The following is a 23,487-nucleotide window of genomic DNA, read 5'->3' as shown; positions in this document are numbered from 1 at the left end:
CAGGCTGTGGTTAGAACTCTGTGTAAACCAAAGGCCCTACAAGGAACAGTGCACTTAAGGTATCATGAGAGTGTGAGAGAATTTATTCCTTATTCTTGATACTTAATTCAAGTAAAAAGAGTCATTGACTGAAAGGTTTTTAAGTGCTTCTGCTTCAGGCACTCTCCCTTATTATTATGGCCAGGGAATAACAGGAAATCCTGATTTTTGCTTCTTATGATGCTCTACTTCACCTAAAAGAATTCAGAGATGAGGTTGGGGATCAATTGTTTATGTCAGTTAAAGGATGAGAGAATAAAAACTTAAAGCCAAAGTTTGAATTGGATGCAAAATAATGGCGTGGGAGCAGGATTTATGATCTATACCAAAATTAACACAGACTGAATTCCATTAAGGTGTTTTCCCCCCATTCTTCCTGAAAGCTGTATGGTTTCCTGAAAAATGATGCAAACATTTGTTTAGAAAATGTTTCTGATCTTCATCTGCCTCTCCTCACATTACTGACCAACCACAGCAAAACCCTTTAACCCTTTTCCTCCAGAAGCAGAGCATGGCCAGGTGGGTTGGCTGAGTTTTCAGTGTTTCTAATGGGCACATGAAACCAACAGCATTCATTCCACAGGCTTCACCTTCCCCTGTGACTCTGCTATAAAACCCCAACAGGACTGGGTCTTACACTACCTCTGGGTTGATTCCAAGGGCTTTTTCCAGGGAGTAACGGTATTTCCCCATCCTGAGAGAGAAGTCCCGGTAGCGCTTGTCTACGGTGGTGACCCACTTCCTAATTTCAGTGGCATGTATGTGTCCTTTTTCTACAAAGCTGTCAGCCAGCTGGATGAGGAGCTTCACTTTCTCCTTTGTTTGCTGCCCAAAATATGGTCATTGGTTATGTTTTATTATGGTTTCCTTTGCTTTTAACTCATACAACAGTCAAAAGAAGTTCACAATTTTTATACATTTTGTATATGTATACATAATATATGTATTATATATATTATTATATATTTATAAAGAATGTCTGCATTTCATCTTATAGAGAATCGGACACTTCAAACTTTTTCAGTAAAACATGAAAGGAATGACATTTTTATAAGGACACTTATGAAGCTGAAGAAGATAGAAAGTCAAGTTTTTGAAACCCCATAGACACAAACACATAAAACATGTTGGAAGCTATACATGCCTCCTTCTCATAAGCAAAAGCTTATTTTTGGTGAGCCTTGGAGTAGAAGACAAGATTTTAAAATCACACCTCAAAGGACACCACGTTACTCTAAGTCTATATCTGGTGGATCTGCAGACCTGTGTAGGAAGGTCATTCATACACCACATATCAGCCCAGGAAGTGATTTTGAGTCATTACTTGTCTGTCCAAAAACAAACAGCATTTAAATCCAAATTCATGGTCTAGGATAAAATCCTCCATCGGTATTTTAGGTCCAGTTAGAGCATCACCAGCTAAAAGATGCCTGAACTCCAAAGCACACACTGAGCCTCCCAAACCTTCCAGAGGTCTTTTCTATTCCACTTAGTCTCTAACTGCCCCTTAGTCAAAACTGGCACAAAGGACCTAGGTATAAACTTTAGCTCTGGTTCCAAATCTATCTCAGGAAATGAGACACTGGCAAGCCTGTGGTCAAAGACAGAGAGAATGTTCCCCCCTGCCTGGAGCAAGACAGAGTGTCAGGTGCTTGGCATTATCAGTGATCTGACCACAAATGGACAAATGCAAGTCAGACCAGAAAACATTCAGCAGATTTCAAACACAAAACTAAATTAAAGAAATTTCACCACCATAATAGATTAACAGCTGAATCAGACATCATCCTAACAAATTAAATGAGTACCTAAGCAAGGCTTGGTATGGAGATGTAAAAATCTAACTTCCTTTCATATTAAAGGGTGATTAATTCCCAAAAGCTACTGGTGATTTTGCATTTCACACAATTGGTTTGGCCAGAAATTTATTGGGATCAGGAAGGCTTTCAACTACAGCTTAATTTGAGAATAACATCAGTCTGGGAATGACATGCATTTACCAGATTGCACACGGCAGTGACAATATTCTACATCAGCAGTAGGAGGAGTAGGACAGCCCGAGGGAGCAAGACTTAGATGTGTCAGTGTAAGAAAAGCCAGTAATGGCTGATAATGAGCAAGGTCTAAAATTCAATCCTAGGCTAAGTCAAGAGTCAAAATGGTTTGGAAACTTCATTATGAATTTGGATTATTCTGATAAAAATTAAATTATGAACCAGAATGTAATTTCAGGTGGAGTAATTATGGGTGGTTAGAATTCAGAAGTAGTTAAAAGAATTTCATATGTGTCCTGTCTGAAGGAATTACCTTCCATCCACTGCTAGCTATCTCACATTTTCAGAAACATGCAAGCTAAGCTAAAAGAAGGGGACAAGAACACCACAAAACCTGTGAATCAAACCCATACAAGCACTGACAGCCTAAGGAGGAATTTAAGGATTACAGAAGATCAATTTCAGGACACAGTGAAATTCAGCTACATAATACCAAAGCCATGGTCTTCCTGTAGTCCAACTCTGCAATTTACATCCTTATCGGAGACTCTTAATACCCGTGTGGATTCACTGTCTATGAATTACCTATGGTTTGAATTAATTTGTCTGAAGCAGATCCAATCACCATTCCTGTGTAAACCCCACCAGATTTCCCAGAATTGCTCCATATAAATTAATATATTCTTGGTAATGCAGTTTTGTATTCAAAAATGTTCACCCCAGAGTTTAAAGACTCATCTATTTAAAGTGCTTTGTTGGGATCAGCAGATTATTTCTAATGAGATAAATTATCATCTGTGATCAACCCAGCGGGAATTAGTGAGACAAATTGTGGTTTTAAAGACAGAAGAAAGAGACCAGGAGTCCATGGTGACCTTGGATGTGTTCAGATCAATTAGTCACTCTGTGCCATTCTGGAATGATTGCTTGAGGATGGAATGTCTTATGCGATTGCTGTGAACTCTGTATGCAAATGGACTTTCTCTTCCTTCTGATCAGAACAGAAATTTGCTATAACCAGTACTAACCAAGGTGGAGAAAAACTCCTTTTTGTGCCTATGTCTTGCTAAAAGTTCTCAAAAATCATTTATCTTCAGGGCTAGGATTTTTAGAGGGCAACTATAAAATCAAGGGAATATTATTACAGAGATTTAAGGCATTGAAACAAGACAATAAATACAGACAAAAGCAGATGGTATAATTAGATTAAAGTCACTGTTTACTTTGGCAGGTACTCTGAATTCCCCATATTCCTTCAGGAGTTCCTGAGTTTCTTCTGCTGATTCCCCTGTGGAGTTGTGGGTAGAGAGGTAATATTCGCCTGTTTCTTGGATCCAATCTAAGGCCTGTGAATGACAAAAACACCAAGGGAAAAACAAAACAGTTTTTGTATTTCAATAATTAATCCTCTGACAAAAAACCCCATTCCAAACAAAGAATATCAAATGCATTGGGATTAATACTCTGTATACTAAAACACTTTCTAGGAACACATAAAAAGAACAAAATAATGAAAGCAGGTGGGAAAGGATACAAAATGGGACTCTGTGTTTCCTAGGACAAAAAGGAGTGTAGGGAATTCCACCTATATACAGATAAATTGGCAGGGAAAGCAGTTTTCTCAGTCAGAAATAGCTCAGTAAAACAAGTTTGCTCTTATATTTATTTTCAAACAAATTAAGAAATACAGAAATTAATCTGAGGTGACAAAAATAGTGAATCTTGTTGTCGGGTTTTGGAATTGTCTTAAGTTGTTCTAAAATCTATATTCGCCGTGTTTTCAGAAGTTACAGTGTTTAGACACAACTTGAGATTGCAACATGAGCCCCATACAGAGGCACTTCATGGATACAGGAGATTTTACACATTGCTGGGACATAGGGACAAGGTGGGGTTTACACTACCTGCTTGGCACTGCGCTCAAAGACAACATATTGCTGGCACTGATCTAATCTCCTCTTCTTCAGGGTCCAGAAGTGAAGGACCCGATTCTCCCTCTGCAGCAGCTCGCTGAGAATGGCTGCAGGGCAAAGGAAAACATCTGCATGACTAGGAATTCCTTGAGTGCATACAGAAATAACCTATGAAATGATGAATTTAATCACTTTGCTTGGACCTTGTGCCCAAAAGCAGAGAGCCCAAAATCACACTTCCTAAAACCAGGCATTGATTCAAATGGGCTGCTAAAAAAACCCTCAAACCACATACACAAGAAATCACCACAAAGCAAGAGTAGTTGCAGAGTGATCTGGTAAAGGAAATGATGCTAGAACAGAGTTTGCCTTCTGAGCACATTCACAGACTTTAGAAGGACTCCCCTGCAGAGGGGGAGGCAAACCAGACCACCACTGTTGCTGCACCAACCTTTGACCTGCTGCTCGGGCCCTCTGGTGTGGCTGGCCACTCCCGGCATGCTGACGTTGTTCCTGTGGATGTACTTGAGGAACACCTCGGCGTTCCTCCGCGCCAGGGTACAGGCCTAGGAAGAACAGCCCCCGTCAAAAAGACTCAGTAAAGATGAGTAAAGAAAGCAAAGGGGACCAAGGGAGTTCTTGCTTATATTGCAAGGAGATATTCTCTTTCTGGGAAGATGTGAACTTTAGCTAAGAGTCAATAAACTCAGCTAATAAACTAACAGTCTCACAGACATATTAAAACATGAGTAATATTTAATATAGTGGCTTATTTTATATATGAAGGGAAATTAATGACAGTAATTAAACAACTGCTTGTTAAGAACTTGTACCTCACACATTTTCTGTCTAACCAAATCTAAAACAGCTCTCAAGAAAAGTACTCATTGTTTCAAAAAATGTACAAATCTAGAGGTGTGATTTCTTAAGCCTTGACTGCAAGTGTAGTTGCATGTTGTGTATCAGTTCTAGTGGCAGCAGGAGGCTGGTTGACAGTTCACTTGTCAGCCTGGGAGATCCCTGTTTCTTCCAAAGCAACACCTGGAAGGCAGGAACAAATTCCTGTATCCATCTTGGTGCTGCCTTGCAGAGACAAAATTGCTTCAGTTATTATTAGTTCTTCAGCTATTGGCTTGGAGGACAAAATCTGAAATGCTGGTTGTACAAGCATGGTTTTCAGATGGTCAAAGCATCTGAAACGATGGTTTGTATAAGCCAACACCAAAATGATGTGTAGTACCTCTCATTTATAGTGCAATTTTAAGAACTGAACCTTGAACCAGCACAACAACTAACATCCTCCAAGTGCAAACACCACCTAATTGGTCTTGATGGCATCTCTCTGAGATATGTATTGATAACAATGCTCATTACCCTTGCTACAACAAAGTAAAACTTGCCTAGGGTTTATACAGCCAGCCAGTAGCTGAACTAAATTACACGTCAGAGCATCCTCTCAATTTTACCAACACTGCTCTAAATTGTCTACTTAATGGAAAGTTTTCCTAATTCATTAGAGAACTCAAACTAGACCTTAAGAAAAGCCTCCTTCTGTTCCAGATGTTTGCTGATCAGAGGGATGACATGGTCTATCTCAGCTGCTGGCCCAAGTTTATCTCGGCCTCCACACCAGTCTTCATCCCGTCTGTACTCCTGCTCCAGACTCTCTAACACGCTGCACACCTGAAACATGCCCACAGCACACCTCAGTTATCCACAATCATAACCAGGAGAACATTCAGTAAAAGTCTGCGACCAATGACATTTCATTTTTGTGCTATGGGCCACAGCATGGGGGTAACTGGGAATAAAACAGGCCCTAGACAGAATGATCAAAGTGTTTTTCTTACCCGTAGGGATCTGTTTGGGATACAATTTATCTGGTTTAAGGCTGATAAATCATTCTTCTCTTCTAATGAATAATGGGAGGAAGCACAAAAGGTTGAATCAAGGCAGGAGTCACTCCAGCCCCAGTGGATCATTCAGGAAACAACTCCTATTCTAGAACGTGTTTAAATCCTACAGAAGTCAAGGGACTTAACACATACTTAAAGAAAAGCACATGCTTAAATACTTTCCTGAAACAAAGTCTGAAGCTGGAACTAATTCTCTTCAGCTATATTTTAGTTGCTCCCTATACAGCTTTTTTAAAGGCTGATGGAAACCAATAGACTTTAAATCAGAGTCACAATCTAGGTGGATGCAGGTGCTCACTGCACAGAGCTCACACACATATGTTCTGTCTGGAATAGTGGAACAGTGGAAATGAGGTAAATAAACCAACACAGCCTGGAAATTAGGCAGTTGCCTAAGACAAGGCTGAGTCTTTTATGTTGCATATCCTGAGAATATTCTCAGTGGCCTGTGCAGACACAGCAAAAGTTTTCCAGGACATTTGGAACTTTTTTCTTCTTTCCCTAAAGGGCTCTTCCTACAGACTCCACTGCTGAGATGACCCAGTCAGTTACTGCTGGGACGCAGGTAACAATGTCCGTACTTTTCTTGCTCACTCTTGCAGCTTTAATATGAACACAGTTATAATTCAGGGAAACCCACATTATTAAGAGCACAGCCTGGAGGAGACTCCAGAATTACCCTTCAATCATCCCCAATATCACAGGCCATTTTCATGTAAATCTGATCAAGAGCACACAGAAGTCCACTTTAAAACTGGTGAGTTAAGGTGAGCTGATAACTGATCCTGCTGCCAGGCTTAAGCATTACGCAAGGACCTTATGCACTCGGAAATCTAAAATTATTTTCTTGCTTGGATGCAAACCAGCATTCACCCTCAAACATTTAGTGGAGAGCAAGTGCTTCACGTGTCATGGGGGCACAGAAAAGCATTTCCATTTCACTTCTTGAAAACCCTGACATCCTATTGGACTTCGGTGATTTAAAGAATGAAAATAAATGGACTGCCTGGGATTCACATATTTCCAGGAAAAATTGTCCCTGCACATGCAAAGATTGTCTTTCTGTTAAGGTGATGAGAGAAGTGAATATAAAATGGGCTGTCAATGAAGTCAGAGTAAAACTGGGCTATTTGAAATCCAGGGCTTCACCACTAATATCAAGAACATAATATAGTTGGGGAAGACAGGCATGAAAAAGTTTGGCTACATGTGACACTCTGTTCTTTTTAGCTCTTTTTTCTGGATACTCAGAGAATTCAGGATCCAGTAAATTATTCATTTCACTGTCAGGCAGTCACGGAGCAGACCCTTAAGGACTGTAGATCAGCTGTGCAGCCCAAGAGAAGATGACAGGCTTGCAGCATGAGTTCATGAGCATTCAAAGACTAAATGATCTTTGCCCTGCACATTTGCTGAATAGACACAACCAATGAATGAACTGGTGGGCTTGTCTGAGCCTTGGAAACAAGAAGAGAGACTCAACTGATAAATTACTGCCAATACATATTTTGGCCAGTACATTTAACTGTCTAAAGCTCTAATGAATCCCCTAACAGCTTTCATTTCTCAAACTCCTTCATCAGCAGTAATTCATTTTGATCTTGAATGCATCAGGGACTGTAAATCTGTTTGAAACTCTTCACAGTGAAATACATTAATTATAAGGAATGCATTCCTCTTAAACAGTCTTAAAAATACATTAAACAAATGACACCAAAAAGTCACCCAAGGAGCATCTACAGCCTCCAAGTTAAGGAAAAGTACACTCTTTCCCTAATGACATATCTAGTTGTGTTAAAAATCTTCCCATGTCTGGTTCTCTAATTGTGGACCTAACTGTGTGACAATAACAATAGAAAATGTCCTGGCAATCACTGCTGCCTTTTGTGTAAAACCACAGGTTCCTGCAGTGTCCCTGCTAACACCAACTGCCTGGCTGCAGTAAATGACATCAGGCAAGGCTGCTAGGGTAGCCACACTGTGACACTAATTCCCACTGACTACAGTATAAAGGGCACCTGCTTGTGCAAGGGACGAATAATCCCACCATGCCAGCAGCCAACTGGAATGTGTTTTGCAATTCATGAACACCTGGAATGAAGTAGAATTGGGATAGCATATAATGGGCTCCTGCTGTAATTATGTGTGTTGCAGGTGGGTTTAAGAGAAATCCCTTCAAATCTTGGCATCTTTTTTGGCATGGTGGTATTTAAGTACTAGTGAAAACATTGGCTCAAAAAGTAAAAATTAATTAATTGCAAGAAGTTCTCAAGGAAAAGCAGATTTATACTCCTCAAAACTAAGTATCACGAGAACTTGAAATAAAAGTGGGATTTCAAAAATTATTCCTGTTTGAAAGGGGAAAATTGAAAAAACCCAACAAAAATAGCACCTTCAAGAACTACACTGCTACACTGAAAACTAAGGTGAAAGTTATTACAAACTCCTTGCTGCTCCTTTTCATCTTTTTTGAGGGGTGAGTGGGTTATGTTTGCTTTTGGGTTTTTTTTTTTTTTTTTTTTTTTTTTTTTTTTTTTTTTTTTTTTTGGTGTCGCACTACTTGTCAAAGAAAGAATTTTTACTGATTCAGACTTGGTTTACTATGGCTAAGAAATGGCCCTGTCCAGCTCACCTGCTCAGAGGTTTTATAAAAGGCCACGGAGGCATTGACGAGTTTGAGCCTGTCCTCCATCTTCAGCATCAGCTGCTGCCAGTGCAGGGCCACCTTCTCAGCACATTCTCTGATGGCATCAGCATCATAATGTCCAGCCTGCAGCAACACTTCGGCCTTCTGCTGGACCTGCAGGGCACTCTGGTGTGTCTTCTGTAAGGAAGTGGCATGAAAGAGGGACTGTGTACGAGGGGAGGAAAGAGAGGTTGTACAGATGTGCCAGATGTATGGGAGAAAGGTGAAGCGAGGCGTGAGCATGGGGATGCGAGAGAGTGAAATATTTTCAGAATTATCTTCAGTTAACAGTCACTTTCTGCAAAGCATTTTAGTTTCAGTTATTCACACACATTTGCAACATGTTAATAAAGCTTGGAACATGTAAGCACTGGGTTGGCTCCAGTGGTCAGCTACTGCCCCTTGGGCAGTAACATGGGGTGGGGCCCCCGGGGTTCATTCTGACTGCCTGGTGCAGGCAGCTCTCACTGAGCTCTCACCCAGCCTCAGTGCTGACTGCATCCCACACAACCTGCAGCCCAAAAGCAAACTCTGAACAGCTGGCAAACCGTGGGCCTAACCACCCCAATTTGGCTCTTGCCAGGCAGTTTACCTGGCATCAGCAGCTTTACTTGTGCAGTTGTTCAAAACATCAATCCCAGAAAATAAGATGTTTTACTAAAGGGCATGAACTTCATCACAGGTAGCAGCCCCTACAAGATGCATTTCTGGAAGTCAGTTGACTCATACTGGAGATTAGACTTATGCTCCTACCTTTAAGGTCAGAGCTGGGGAGAGTCAAACCATTCCCTCCACCATTCCCCAGTTTACTCAGTAGCCACTTTACAGGCAGGACTGAGTTATCTGCCCCACTCCTCGGCCTATACCAGCTCCTCTCAGAGTTACCAAGTGGTGGCTATGTCTTCTTCTGTGGGCTGCTAAAATAGCCCCCATCCCTTCCCAGTCTCGTGAGTAACTGTTCAGACATGGTTAAGTCCAGTATTTTATTTTAATGTTCTAAACAGAAGCCCTAAAATCTCTCAGACTCCTCTGTGCTATGTCCCATTTGTAACTGCTGCTGACAAATTCTCATGTGATAGTTTTATGATCTAAGCCATGAACCTGGAAAAAAGCTTGAAATCATCTGGCAATACACTGATGAATAATGCAATGTAGAGAAAGCTATTAGGAAACAAAAAGCATTAATACTTGGCAGAAACTTAGGAAGATGTTCAAGAACAACTGCTTAAATTTAATATCCAGCTGCTTTACTGATGTTAGAATTGTAATACTTGTTTGAAATAGACTTTGAAGGATTTCAACTGAAAATCAATTCCACATCTAGAATGTTTTTAGAGAACAGTCTGCCTCGTGTGCTTTGCTGATGTCTTCCTCATATTGAGCTTTAAATACTTTAAATATTTAATCTAGTGTTTTTTCTTTTTGAAAACTTATTTCCCCTCTTCTCCCTCTGCAATTTGCATTCACCACCAAATGCAAGCACTTCCCCAGTGTCAGAAGCTGTGATAACTCAGCCAGTGGGTGTCTTGTTCCCCACTGCTGTCTGGTGGTGGCTGCCAAGATGTGGTCAGCACAGCTTGGTACCAGCCAGCTCATACAGAATTGATAAAAAACTCCTTCCTTTTCCTTTAGGATCTGCAACAGCTGCTCCCTCATTACTCTGAGCAGAGCTGGATCAAAATAAGTCATTAGCTGATATTTATACTTATTAGCATCACTGTAATGTATATTGACTAACTTCAAGTTTACCAGGAGACATGCCTTCCTCTTCCCAGCACGTCCCACCCCCACTCAGGCATCTCTTCAAATCTCCATACTTGCAGAGTTTAGTCTGGTTTAGTTTTCAAGTATAAGGGTATTTTTCAGCTGTTCTTTTCTCTGTAAAAACCTAACAATCAATATAATCTGGGAAGCACACATACCTTTTAAGCTGGAACAGGAAAATACAATGCTAGAAAGCAAGCTCTTTCTAGCAACTGATGTCAGCACACCCTGTGAGGGTTTGCTCACAATAACAGATACATAAAGAACTGAGCTTAATCAGGAATCTTTCAGTGCACTGCTCAGAGCAGACCTTAGCCCTTCATTACCTTCTCATTCAAAGGAAAGCTGCTCAGAGCAGGGGCTGTTCCTCCTGGCCCTGTGAGTGATGCAAATGGGTTGGCTCACAATCGGTTTCCAAGGGCCAGGTCAGAGATGTGTTGCTTCTCCAGAGCAAAAAGGGGGAAAAGCAGTTTAGGAGTCAATTCTTAAAAACTGCCCCCTTGCCTCTTTGTCAAAGTTGTTTGAGGATGAGGGTTGGAATTAATTTATTTTCTGATGTTCATGAAAGGAAAGCTGAATGAAAGATTATTTAGCATGAGAGCATTATCCAGTACAACGATATTCACACATGAATGCTGTGGAATGACCTCCAGACTGTGGATGTGGAAGGAAACTGACTTGACAAACTTTTCCCATTTCAGATCACTTTATTAATTTCAATCTTAATTTTTTTATCAAGGAAATTTTCAGGAGATGCTCGAGTGTCATTTTCATGAACGGCAAAGCTGATATCTGGCAGCAGAAGAATTAGCTGCAGGTGATAAATAATTTGTTTCACTATTAGTTTCTGGCTACATTATGAGTTTAATGATAAGTTGATTCTCTAAAGCCTCTATTCCTTCAAGAAAGCAATGATTGATGCCCAAGAGTTAACCTTTAGTGTGATGTTCACCTGGGAAGGAGAAACAAAGTGAAGTTGTTGGTGTTACCTCTATTGCCAGCTGGAACTGCTCGTGCTCCCGCTGGAGCTGCTCAGCCTCCGAGAGGGAGCTGGCATTGACCAGGCTGGCGTTGAGCATCGACTCCCCATTCCTGATCCAGCCAAGCACCTGCAAACAGAGGATGTGCTCATTGAAAGGTGCCTTCACTACCTGGGTTTATGCAGTCACCTATTAGAAGGTGCTTCAGCCTGACTGAACAAGTGTGGTCTCAGGCTAAAGCTGTGAACAGAAAGAAATCCTAGCATAACGTCTTAATGGCACACAGTTTTAAAAGGCAAAGATCTTATTAAAAAAGTTATTGCTTGAAGAATTAAACTCCCTTTACATGGATATTTGGACAGCAAAGGATAATCATTTTCAAGGTTTGATCACAAAAATGAATGGGCCCCTATGCAAATACCCCAGGGCAAAACCACAAAGCATAATGAGGGAGATTTGAATTTAAACATCTTTTCAAATTTCCAACTGGAATCATAGATGTTGCAACACTTTTCTGCTTCACTTGCCTGTGTGTATTTCACACAAAAATCTGAGTTTGGGGGAAGGAGGGAGAGGGCACAGTTGGATTCATTTGGCACGGAGTTAAGATGCAGTTGGAGTTTCCACCTGCACACAGCTAGGAAAAAATGTCAAATCTTGCATTTTGTGTTTAATCAAGAGGCTTTACTTCAGACATGTTAAAATTATTTGTAGACATGCAATCCATGCTGTAATGATGGCAGAATCAGATCCTAAATGTACATAATTAATCCATCAAGCTTGTACTCATCATTTAAGCAGCAACATTTTCTGCTATTTTAAGACACGTCTTTAGGAAATTAGCACCCAGAACACACATGCAAGTTCTTTCCTGTGTGGCCTCAAAGACTTTTTTTCTACCTGTGAAAGTGTCATATTAGTCCAATAAAGCCAGAAGGTCGCTGAGTCCAATTCACAGATCCACAGGAAATCCTGACTGCTCAATCACTGCCCTAAATTTAGCTCGTGATTTCCAAAATTGACTTTGCTGCAATAGTCTACATAGCAATTTCCCTTTGTACTGTCATTTTCTACAAGTGATCCATTAATTGCCTGGAGGAAAGAGGGATTTTTTTATTGCTTTGTTTTTCATCATGCATCACCCTAGTTAGTGCCATTCAGTTCCCTGTAGGGTAAAAGAATTAGTTTTCCCTAGGAGAAAAATGGGAGACATCTATACATGTAGCTGACCCTAATTTGTAGAAAATTACATTCTGCTCAGTACAACAGTGTGGAAGATTTAATTTAATTAATTTCTCTTTATCAGCAGGTGTAATTGTTCCTGTGGTAAATGCATCACACATTTAAAGAAAAAGCAGTTGAGTTATCATGTGGAAATTGCATTGTCTGATATTTTCTATAACCCATCAGACTGCATTATTACCAGCTACATGGTACCAAACTCTGAAGCTAAGCAAAGGATCACTGTACCTGGGAAAGGCTTGAACTGAGGACATCATGAGACAAGACATGCTTTCATGTTTTACATACTGCAATACACCCAGCCTTGGACTATTTGGAGAGTAGAAAATACTGAGTGTGTATGGTAAAAATACAGGATTTTTTTTTTTCCTCTGTGGAACATCTTTCATTTCAGCTGAGTTTTTAAAAAACTACCAAAGACAGTTTGACACAGATTTCACACAAATATCTGAGCCTCTAAATAGCAAAACATCAGAAAGAAATACATGGAAGCTCAATCTTAAAACAACACAACTTGATTTGGAAGAGGGACCACACAACCAGTCTGCCAGGTTTCCTCTTGTGTTGACAACACATACTCATCCCTCTTTTCAAGAGTCTTGCAGACTCAAATTATCCAGGGGAAAGCAGTTCAGGTGGACTGGTGGATTCCATGTGCCAGCAATGCTGCCAGCACTGCTCCTGACCAAGGCTGCTGCCACCCCTGAGCAGCTGCCCCCTCTCCTTCCCCCAGAGTGTGGGCTTGGACACCTATTCTGGGGTTCCTACATCCCCCTTTTCAGGCCAAGGAGCACCCAAGCACTAGCAAATTTTTCTTGGAAGCATTTACACAGTGACCCTTTTCTACTTTGACAAGTCTGGCACTTCCATGTTGGAGACTCATCTGGGATTTGCATTGGCTATTTTCATAGCAATGCTTCACTCTTGTGTTGTTTCCATACAGTAAGGAGAAAGAAAAATGCAGTTGCACAACCAAAATGCACAACCAAAGCTTCTTAAGTCTAAGTTCAAAACCCTTGCAGAGACATTCCTTGTGTCCCTGGTTTAGAACTGGCTGGAAGGGGCCACTTACACATTTTTATCTGGTTTACAAGACCTGCTCACAAAGTGACCTCTACTCATATAGTGCTTCATACCTTTCCTTAAAATATATAGAAAAACTCCTAATACAGGACCAAAGCACTTCTATGATTATTTCCTGTATTGATAGTTTCACCATTATTTAGCAATGTGCAGACAGGCCAACCCTAAAAGACAGCTTTAAAAATATATTTTCTACAAATTACAGATTTTATCAGCTTTGTAGAAGCAATGATTAAATAATTCTGGAGTTAAATAAATCTTCAAAGACTTTCTTATACATCCTTATACAACAAATTTTTATAACAGAGAAGCAGAAACAATTTTATGGGCTCTTATATAAAAGCCACTTGCCACTGGAGAACAGTTTCACTTCAAGGCATGGGTTGTTTAACAGGGCAATCACCACAGCTCAAACAGCTCCCACCTTTGACTCCAATTTGCTTCAGAGAGGCTATGCTCCTGTACAGGGATTCTCTGTAATTAAATAATAGTACCAAATTCTTCTAAAACTCCTAATTTCTTCCCTGGAACTCTGCCATCTTCACTGAGCACAGAGTCAGACTCTACAGGAAAAATAAAGATTGAGGCACCCCTTGTGCAGCCATCCTTAAGAAATGAGAGCTCTGTACCATGCAGTGCTTTTGTCTACTGCTCAGTTTAGTCAGAATATTTCTGAAAATGTTTCTTCATGTTTCTAAAAAAGACTTAAGGCCTTGCTATGGATATCTTTCCAGTCAGATAAGAAAAGATTTTTAAGTTTAGAGGAGAAAACAATCTAAGTGAATCTTTTACACCTCCAGACCCTTTGCAGCTTCCTTCAGAAGCTTTTACTAACACAGACACAACCATCAAGGACAGCTTCTTGTAATTTTAACCATGTTTAAAACTTCATCCTTTTTCCAGGAGCTATTTGACATTAGTTTAGGAAAAAACAAACATATTCAGTGTCTCTCAAATTACTACTTCCCATCATCCTTTGGGCATATATATTTTGAAGTAAATCTAATGCCAAACAGCAAAAAATAGATGGATAAGAAGCACATGAAAAGGATTAAATATACTTCAAAACAACCTGGAAAGCAAGTATAGTGGGACACCTTGAGGATATCTTGGAGCAAATTAGGTCAAGTTCAAAACGTACTAAAAAAAAAAAAAAAAAGCCCAAACCATACAAAGATAAATTAAGGGGATAGGGAAGCCAAACAGCTGCAGGCACAGCATTACAGTTTGTTTTTTTAAACTGATCTCCACAAATCTATTCTGTTATTACTTTTATGTAAGCAGTCCAAGCTCTATAGTTTCTGTCAGAAATGAGTAGGATCCAAATGAGGGAAAATCAGGCTTGGTCAGAATTTTTCTTAATAACAAAGACCTTGTGAATTACTGATCTTTACCATTTCCGCTCTAAAGCGGTTCACAGAACATCTCGTTTGGAATTGTTCCACTTTAATGGCCCCAAACTTCAATTCATTGTCTTGGCATTCAAACCCTTGGTGCATATGATATAAAGCAGAAATCTCTGGTAAATGAAACTTAAATAGATAGAGACAGTTTAAAGACTTTTTATTTCCATGAGCCATTATATCAAAATGCAAACACATGTAGATGTAGCAGCTTTGACCAATTTTACTCTGTCAGCAGAACTTAACACAGCTACAGGAGGTGTCTTGCAACAACCACATCTCAACTCATTCACAAGAGAAAGAGCAATTTGGTAATGAGATCATCCATCATCTCAGATGCACTAAACTGAAAGTGAAGGAAACCTGGACCAGACTGGAGGTGAACTACAAGCCAAAATCAATATATTCCCCAATTTCACTAAATGGTTGGGAATATGACTCATCTACAGGAAACCAAATAGATAAGACACTGAAATATTTTAACTTGCCTCTTTCTAAGGGAGATTGTAGCTGTGGTAATTTATAGGTTAACAAGCTTAGTATTCAGCTGAACAAATAAAATGTTTTTGCACTACTGGTTTGCTGGGAGGTCACATAATAACAAAGGCTCTGATGGTCCCAAGCTCTGTTAAGGAAATACTAATTCAAGGCAGCTGTTCTCTCACAGTAAGTATTAGCTCAGTCCTATAACCACTTCCTTTGGGTAGATTTCAGTTGTAAAATAGTTAAGGACCAGCAGATATTGGATAATAAGGCAAATAACATCAGGTACCTGCAGAAAGTGCTTCACTGCCACTGAATGGCTGCAGGAGCAGCCACAGGGCTGAGTGAACTTCATCCCAGACAAGTGGGCAACCTGCAGCTCTAGCCTTTCTCCTACACATGTAACTCCTCTCTGCTTTCTGTCACAAGTTAAAGTGGCTCTGCTTTACCATAAATCTATCATATACACCTCCAGGCTTAGCAAAGCTAAGAAACTTCAGGAACCTATAGGAAAAAAAAAAGTATATACTTCATAATCATGTTAAGGTAGTGGCTATAAATATCATAAAGTGTTTCTGGATTTTTTTTTTTTCCAGAAGAAAGCCAAGCAGTCTACAGAGCTCCAGAACTTTGTGAGGAGCTGATCTTCAATAATCATAAATGCAAAATGACCATCTTTTAAAAATAAAAATTAGGAGAGTTCTATGCTACTATTTGGTAGAGTTGAAAAATATTTACATCAAAGAGGATTTTGAAAGAGAACATATACACTGCTGTTAGTGCTACCAGTTTGTTGAATGTGAAGGATTTCTTTTGCTGGACACAATAAAGCAATTCAGATAAAGCATCACTCAGTCATTCTGTCTTCAAAAATGAATATATATGATCATATGTACTGAGCATTCAGAGAGTGTGTGTATGTGTTTAAGTAAACAAATGAGCAGATCTCTTTTATCTTTACTACCTTGTAGTATTTGGACACTTGTCCCAACACCACCTCCCAACGCACCTATTTGTATAGAAAAATGGAAAACTGAATATTCCAGATGTCTGGAAAAACATTCTTGGTTTTCCTGATGAAATCAAGAACATTCAATAAAAAGACAGGCATACACTAGATTGTGAAGCCACCTATGGGCTAGGAAGCAGGAAGTGTAATGTTATCCTGTGCAGCAAAGGAAAACAAAGAGACATGAGGTATCCAAATTAAATATTAGGGAAAACCAAGGGAGGCAGAACATGACTGCCTATGCTGGGATGAAATCTGAAAGAAAGACAATTTAATAATACTAAGAGGTCTAAACAAGTCCTGGGATCTAGAGACCATTGATAGAATTTTTTAAATCAGTAGAAGATGTTAAAAGATTCCTGCAAGACAACAGAGGCATCGTAATAAATGAAAAGGTGAAACTACCATAATTTCATACCTGGGCCTCGCAGCTCAGTTTCCTCTGCTGTGGGCCTGTATTCCACCTCAGCTTAAGTCTGGGTCACAAATCAAATAATTATACTCCCAGAACACTTGGAGTCTGAGACCACTTCCCCAGCTGAGAAGGTATGTGGTCAGCTCTGCACAGAATTCCTATAACTACCCATGAAGCCAAAAACATGCACACGTGGGAGAGCAGAGCCCCGTCTTATTTGCAAAGGGCCATTCTGTAACCGGCCAGCAAATCAAGTATTGTTAAGAAAAGGGGGATTTAGACTGCCCACCTAAAGGTTTGTCCCTTGGCAGACACTGGCTTAGCAGTGTGAATGTATGTAATGGCTAAAACCCCCTCAACACCTCACGTGTGGTTAAAAACTCTCACCTGCTTGACCTCAGCCTGGAGGTGCCGGAGCTGCAGGCACTGCTCTAACCTCTTGTGAGTTTGGTCAGCATTCAGCTCCAGCTCGTGCTGCTTCTCGTGAAGGAATTCCAGCAGCTCTTGAACTTGGGTTGCAAGATCAATGTCTTTTTCACAGATCAGCTCAATGCCTGTAACAAGCAGAGAGAAAGATTACTGCACTTACTTGAAATTTCAGTTTTGCTTAACTGGAAACTTCAAAATTTTTTGCCACTTAACAAGTTATTTGCAACTGCCTGAGTAATTCTTTCTCACTTAACCTTCTCACGTGTAATATTTGGCTTTCACAGCTCCCTAATCTTCATCACTACTTTTTTCTACAAAGTGGTGTTTCTCTAGTGGTCATTGCTCATCTGACTCATCAGCATCTGACCAGTCAGACTGACCTAAGCACAGTCTTGTTCAAAAACTTGCATGAACATCGAATAAAAAAAACCAAAACAAAAACAAACCAAAAAAAAAAAAAAAAAAAGCCAAACCAGAAAAATCCTAGTTTTTTAGGGTAATTAATAAACCTATAACGCATGTTGAAAAAAAACAACTAGAAGAGAAAAGAGATAAGGAAGAAAACAGAGAAGTCAAATAGATCTACAGTAGTGCTTGCCATAAGTGCAGGAAACTCCATAGAGAAAACCTTTTTCTATCTGGATGCTTTTAGAGGATCATCAACAATGAAGTAGTTTAAATCAGACTTTAGTTCATTCAGAATTATTGCACAGACTGACTTTTGTCCATCCTCACACAGCATTCAGAAAGGGTGTCCTCGTGCCACATCCCCCTCCCTTGCATCGTTCACGAACTTGCTAACCCCTCAAAGGCCTGGTCTGATTCCATGGCCCTGACTTGATCATAAGATTGAAATAGAGACGTCCTGAGGCCCTTCCTACCTCCTGAATGTTTTTCTGACGCTGTGAACCTTGTGTGTAGTGTTTACATGAAATACAGTGCAGAGGTGCACACCTTCCTTCTGGGTGCCACTGATGTGACTGTGACGTTGGGCTCGCCACCAGTGCAACTGGAAGGTTTGGCTTGGAGGAAACATGATGTCATTCTGTGCTACTGCAGTCCCTGGGATTGCAAACTAATAAAGACCTGACTCTTCCCTTATGAAGGTCTACTGGAATTTTGCCATTGGCCTCAAAGCAGGAAGGATAAGGAATCTAACAGAAAAATAATATGATTGCAGTAATGCGGAGAAAACACTGCACTTTCCTCCAAAGCCATTTGATTTAACAGAATAATACAGCATTTAAACAGAAATGTGTTAATTAGAAGCTGCTGAAAAAAAGTCTTGGACACTATTTTTGAAAACCATTTAGAAAGTTGTCTTTACCTCCCTCTTTATCCACCTCAGAGACTCATGACTTTCATTCAGCGGTATCTACACAGTACAGCACACAAAATAAATATGAACCTTATTACTAACCCTATCCCTTTTCCTGGTTTCTGGTTTTATCAGAAAAAGCACATGGGAATACAAATGATTGGCTTATTCCCTTTCCCAGCCAAAACAAAACAGTTCCTTCATTACCAAATAAAGTGGAATGGCCCCTGGCTTCCCATTTAAAACTGGAAATTTAATATATGTTTCTATTCTTGGGAGTGAAGTTCTTTTCAATTGCCAGACACCAGGCATTGTTGCTGCAATTAGCCTGCATATGGTTCTGTATCCTGAGGACATGATGGCTTTTTGTATGCTTGACTTCACCACACCTATTGGATATTAAATGCACAGCTTTCCCTCCCGCACACTCAGCTGGTGCAGCTCTGATCGTGCTAACTCATCAGCAGCAACCAGGGAACTGCCTGGGATGCTATCCAAGGGCAGTGTGTGCTCCCCATGATGAATGATCTGCCCTTTCCTGCTTGTCATATGTCATGCAGATTTATTCTGTGGTGCCAGCACACGCGGTGAGAGCGCTTTTTCTTCTCGAGTATTGGTTGGCAAAATAGAAAGCCTTGTTTCCCAAATAATTTCATACATATTATCTTTACATTGTGTTTTGACAGCTAGGAAAGCACAGCTGACTTTCTGATAAAATGAACTTGGTTGCCATTTTCTTCTACTGCCTCAAACAGTGCAGCAGATGTCAAGTGAGTGATATCGAATCAAAAACGTTTTTAAAAAAATCCTACAGGAAAGAGTACTGAGCCACACTAACTGGCATCCTACAAAACACACATTAGTGACACCTGAACTGCTTGCAACTTGAGATACAATTCAGTCTAGGGAAGTCTTGCTTTTTAACCTGTACAAAACTGTTCTCAAACTTCTTTAAACCTGATTTATGCTGAAATATTAAGAGCCTGTGATAGCAGAGTTTATATTATCTTCTTTGAACTATAAACTACAGTTGTAATTAACTATAAAGGTCATCACAAAGCAAATGAAATGGATTTCTGCTTCCCTTTTAAGCAATGCAACACTTGGAAAAGAGGTGAACAATGTTAGCTTGATGACCAGGAAGCAAAAGGACTTTGAATTTTACATGTATCAGGCAGGTACTGAATAAATATCCCAATTTTCAGCTCTACAGTGCATTTCAGGTTTGACTTAGAAGCAATTTATCTAAGATATAAAAAGGAGCTCTGTAAACTATTAGAGACCCCCAACTGGGGGCTCATTATGACAATGATATTGACAATGCAAATGGACTTTCTTAATCAAATAAATTTGCACAATCAATTAACTAGCTATTAGAGTATAACTGCTTTTAATGCCTAGAATCAGACTAACTAAGGTGCATATGCTAATAAATTACCTGAGCACATCACCACCACAGCTTGGGCCCAAGTGCTGAATTACACCTGAATAATTATCCTAAACTTCCTGTGGGAAATGGGATTCTCAGAATTGCCCAAGTTGTCACTTTTGGAAACACCAGGCTCCTTCAACGTATTGAGTTAGGCATCCAGAAAAATCAATAACCATTGCTGAGAGTATTTCCCCACATATTTAGCTTTGCTATCAGCAGTAGAGCTAAAATCAAATAGGAAAAATAGCAGATAGGTTCCTTGAAACAAAAAGGACTGGCTCATTAGAAACTCCAGTCTTGTTGAGAATATTACCATAATATTCTCTACATACAAATATGTTTCCTGATTGACACAGATTTTAGCAACAATTTGCAAGTAGTGCAAAATTTCAGGAAATGCAACCTGACTTCCAGATCTTACCTATTCCCTAACAAAACCAAACATTTCTTAAAAAAAATAATTATTCTGATGGACAAAACAGTCTAATCCAGGCTCACTCACATGTGCTGGAGTCACAGAAACATAACCCTGAGCAGGATGGAATTTTGGAAATACTGGGCTCGCAGAGAAGCCTGATTGTGTGGATGCCCTCAGTATCCAGAGTCTGACCTGGTGCATCACAAAACCACTGGATTTATTGTACCAACATAAGAATGTTGACACATAAGTGAGGCATTGCCACACACTCCACAGCCTAGTAAGCGTCAGTGCTCCAAGTCTGCATCAGACATGCAAAAAATCATGGCTGAATGTTCAAAACCTTCTTTTTCTACCTCCTCAAGACTTCCGAGTGAAAAAGACATCATAAATGGCAGCATGTGGATGTAATTTTATCTGACAGACTTGCTGGCTTAAAGACCTCCAAGACAAACGAGAGAGTGATCAAAACCAAGTCAGTCTTCTGTGTGGCATGCTGAAAAGAATAAAGCTCAAAGAGACTTGCAGGGAAGGGAAGAAACTTGGTCAATTAAGGGTGGCTGGTTAGGTAGAATGGCTCTGGAAAATCACATTTTTTGAGGCTTATATTCTGTGGCTACAGCTGAGTTTTGATTGTATCAGTGGTGACAGTGTAAAAAGAAAGCAGCAATAGCAGCTGATTTCCCAGAACCTCTGCAAATTTTCAGCTCTGGCAGTTAAGAAGAATCATCCCCCACCCTATGCCCTGAATGGCTATGATAAAGGATTCAGGAAAAGGGAGTAAAATTCAATCACTTTTTTATGAAGTATAACTGTTCTTTACTGAACTAAGAAGCAGTGGGCTCCCAAGTACTACCTTTCTCCTTTATTTTTCCATTCTCCCAGCATTTAGCATTCCACGCATAGTAGACATGGCCATTACCTTTGATTAACTACAGTTACTCTCCCATGGGACTTCTGCTTCCCTGCTTTTGAGAGCAATGGATTTTTATTAGGTAGGCTTCATAGAAAGTGGCCTTAGAGAATCTTACAAAAACATTTTACAAGTCAATTCACTGACTTGCTAACCTTTTGTCAGCAATCCAAAAAGTTGTTTCTAACTTCTTGACAAACACAGATTTTATTTTCTAAAACTCAGTCACTGAGGCTCCTGACTGTGCTCTGTTCTGGATCATATTCTTTACCTCCCATAGATTCCTTCAGCATCAAAAAACAAAGAGACAAAAGAGCACAAACATCTTAACCAATGTCTTAGGACGAGTTTCCTAACTCAGAAAGCAGGGAGGCTGAAGCACAGGGCCAGGCATCATGTGGGTAGATCTCAGAGAGGCTCACAGAATGCATCAGATTATCTAGTTCACAACATCCTCTTGAAGCAGTCCTCAAGCCTCTGTTGAGTGCAGCCTGCCAAATCAGGCTGGATACTGCCAGATTGTTCTGAAGGTAGGTGCCTAGAGGTAAAATGTTTGCCAAAGAATAATACCATAAAATCCTTTTTATTTCAAAGGAGGGAAAGAACAGGAACTGCTCTTGCTTTGCAATCTTTCCAAACATTTTAGAAGGTTAAAGCACTACATAAGCAACATTCACTTCTGGGCTTTATGCAATGATTAATCTGAAATATGGTATTCCTTTTCCAGATGCAAAATTCAAGGAAACAAAAATTTTGACTCTTAGGATGTATTAGAAATTCTCATGCTGAAAAGCAGAGCAAAATCAGACAGACTCCCTAGCAAAATGAATCAAAGCTTTCATTTAAGAGCACATCTCAAAGGGCTTTTTTGCACCCAAGTTGCTACCTTTAAGTGCACTCTGAAAAGGAGAATTCCAGTGTGGTTTATCATGTTCCCTTTTTACACAAAACAATTCCAAGTAGAACTGGCTGGAAACAAGAATGCCATTTCATTACTGGTTTGAAGGCTCTCATATTTGGATTCTTTCCCAGAGCACTCTTGGATAACTAGATTCTTTCTCTCCTTACCCTCTCTCTCTTTCCCTTGGGCATGTCTGCACCCTGAAATGGGGAACAGAGAAAAGGTACTCCAGTCTGCAGAGGATGAAGCCAGACCATCTGGTCAGTTTGACTCTCACTAAAGTCAATTTGCAATAAGATTATCAAGCTTAGGAGTCTAAAATGACTAGACTGCATCCAGACCTGAGGTCTGATTGCCCAGCTCAAGGATCTGTAGGTCTTGACTGCAGTGCTTGTTTCTGAGCTGGAGCAAGTCTTGCCCTCCCCTCTCCATCCAATTTGGAGTCAACCACACACTCCATCCTGCAGCTGTGAAACTTTCTGAATGAAACTTGAAATTCAGCTTCACTTCCTCAATGAGTTGCAGTTTCAAAGAAACAGCAGGTTTTTAAATAAAATCCTGAATCAAAATTCTTAAAACTTGTGGGACAGCTGTGAGAGTGGAGAGACAGGTATTGCATATGTTAAAAGCTTATTTGGTATGTACAGCATTATTTCAGCCTGCTATGCATTTTGGGGGTTTGGGCTTTTTCTTGTTTTATGGCTTTTTGGCTGGGTTGTTTATTTTTTCCCCCCCATGTAAAACAGAGATCAAATTGTTCTTCTCACCTGAAGCCTGGACCTCCATGATATATTGGTGCAATTCTTGCCCTTGCTGGATGACTTCAAAGGTCATGTTGTTCATGGCCAGTTTCCGCTCAGTGTGACGCTGCAATCGCTGCTCAGCCAGAGTGAGATCCTCAGTATTGAAATCATTCATTTGCCTCAGCAGATCCTCATTCCAAGCATCCAACTCTGCTGTAACCTTCATGGGCAGAAGACAGATACTCAGAATCAGTGAAATATCTTACTCTCAAACAGTGTTTGGATCAGAAAATACTTCGTATTTTGACTCTGATCCAGAAACCTTCAAACTCCAGATCCTGCCCACTTAATGGTAACACTTTAAATTTTTCTTAGGTGAGGATCCATGAAAAGATTATCAGTCCAA

The 23,487-nt window shown here is 40.1% G+C and overlaps 1 protein-coding gene across 10 annotated transcripts in view; it reads right to left on the bottom strand.

Moving 5' to 3' along the window:
* The window catches only part of KALRN (kalirin RhoGEF kinase), a 473,687-nt gene that overhangs the window by 144,645 nt on the left and 305,555 nt on the right, over positions 1-23,487 (bottom strand). For 9 of the 10 annotated variants that reach the window (XM_041406297.1, XM_041406207.1, XM_041406244.1 and 6 more), the window contains exons 14-22: positions 23,106-23,301; positions 17,315-17,481; positions 11,302-11,421; positions 8,495-8,713; positions 5,480-5,629; positions 4,398-4,512; positions 3,938-4,053; positions 3,257-3,379; positions 682-864 (exon numbers count right to left, since the gene is read on the bottom strand). In XM_041406297.1, the coding sequence (XP_041262231.1) occupies positions 682-864; positions 3,257-3,379; positions 3,938-4,053; positions 4,398-4,512; positions 5,480-5,629; positions 8,495-8,713; positions 11,302-11,421; positions 17,315-17,481; positions 23,106-23,301 (1,389 nt within the window). The remainder of the gene's footprint in view (positions 1-681; positions 865-3,256; positions 3,380-3,937; positions 4,054-4,397; positions 4,513-5,479; positions 5,630-8,494; positions 8,714-11,301; positions 11,422-17,314; positions 17,482-23,105; positions 23,302-23,487) is intronic. The other variant, XM_041406226.1, reaches the window with a different exon arrangement.

The sequence above is a fragment of the Onychostruthus taczanowskii genome, unplaced genomic scaffold (assembly GCF_017590055.1).
Source record: "Onychostruthus taczanowskii isolate IOZ18803 unplaced genomic scaffold, ASM1759005v1 scaffold10, whole genome shotgun sequence".
In the NCBI taxonomy this organism is placed as follows: Eukaryota; Metazoa; Chordata; class Aves; order Passeriformes; family Passeridae; genus Onychostruthus; species Onychostruthus taczanowskii.
The sequence above is the reverse complement of the archived record's forward strand: the minus strand, read 5'-3'. Positions and strand labels throughout refer to the sequence as shown.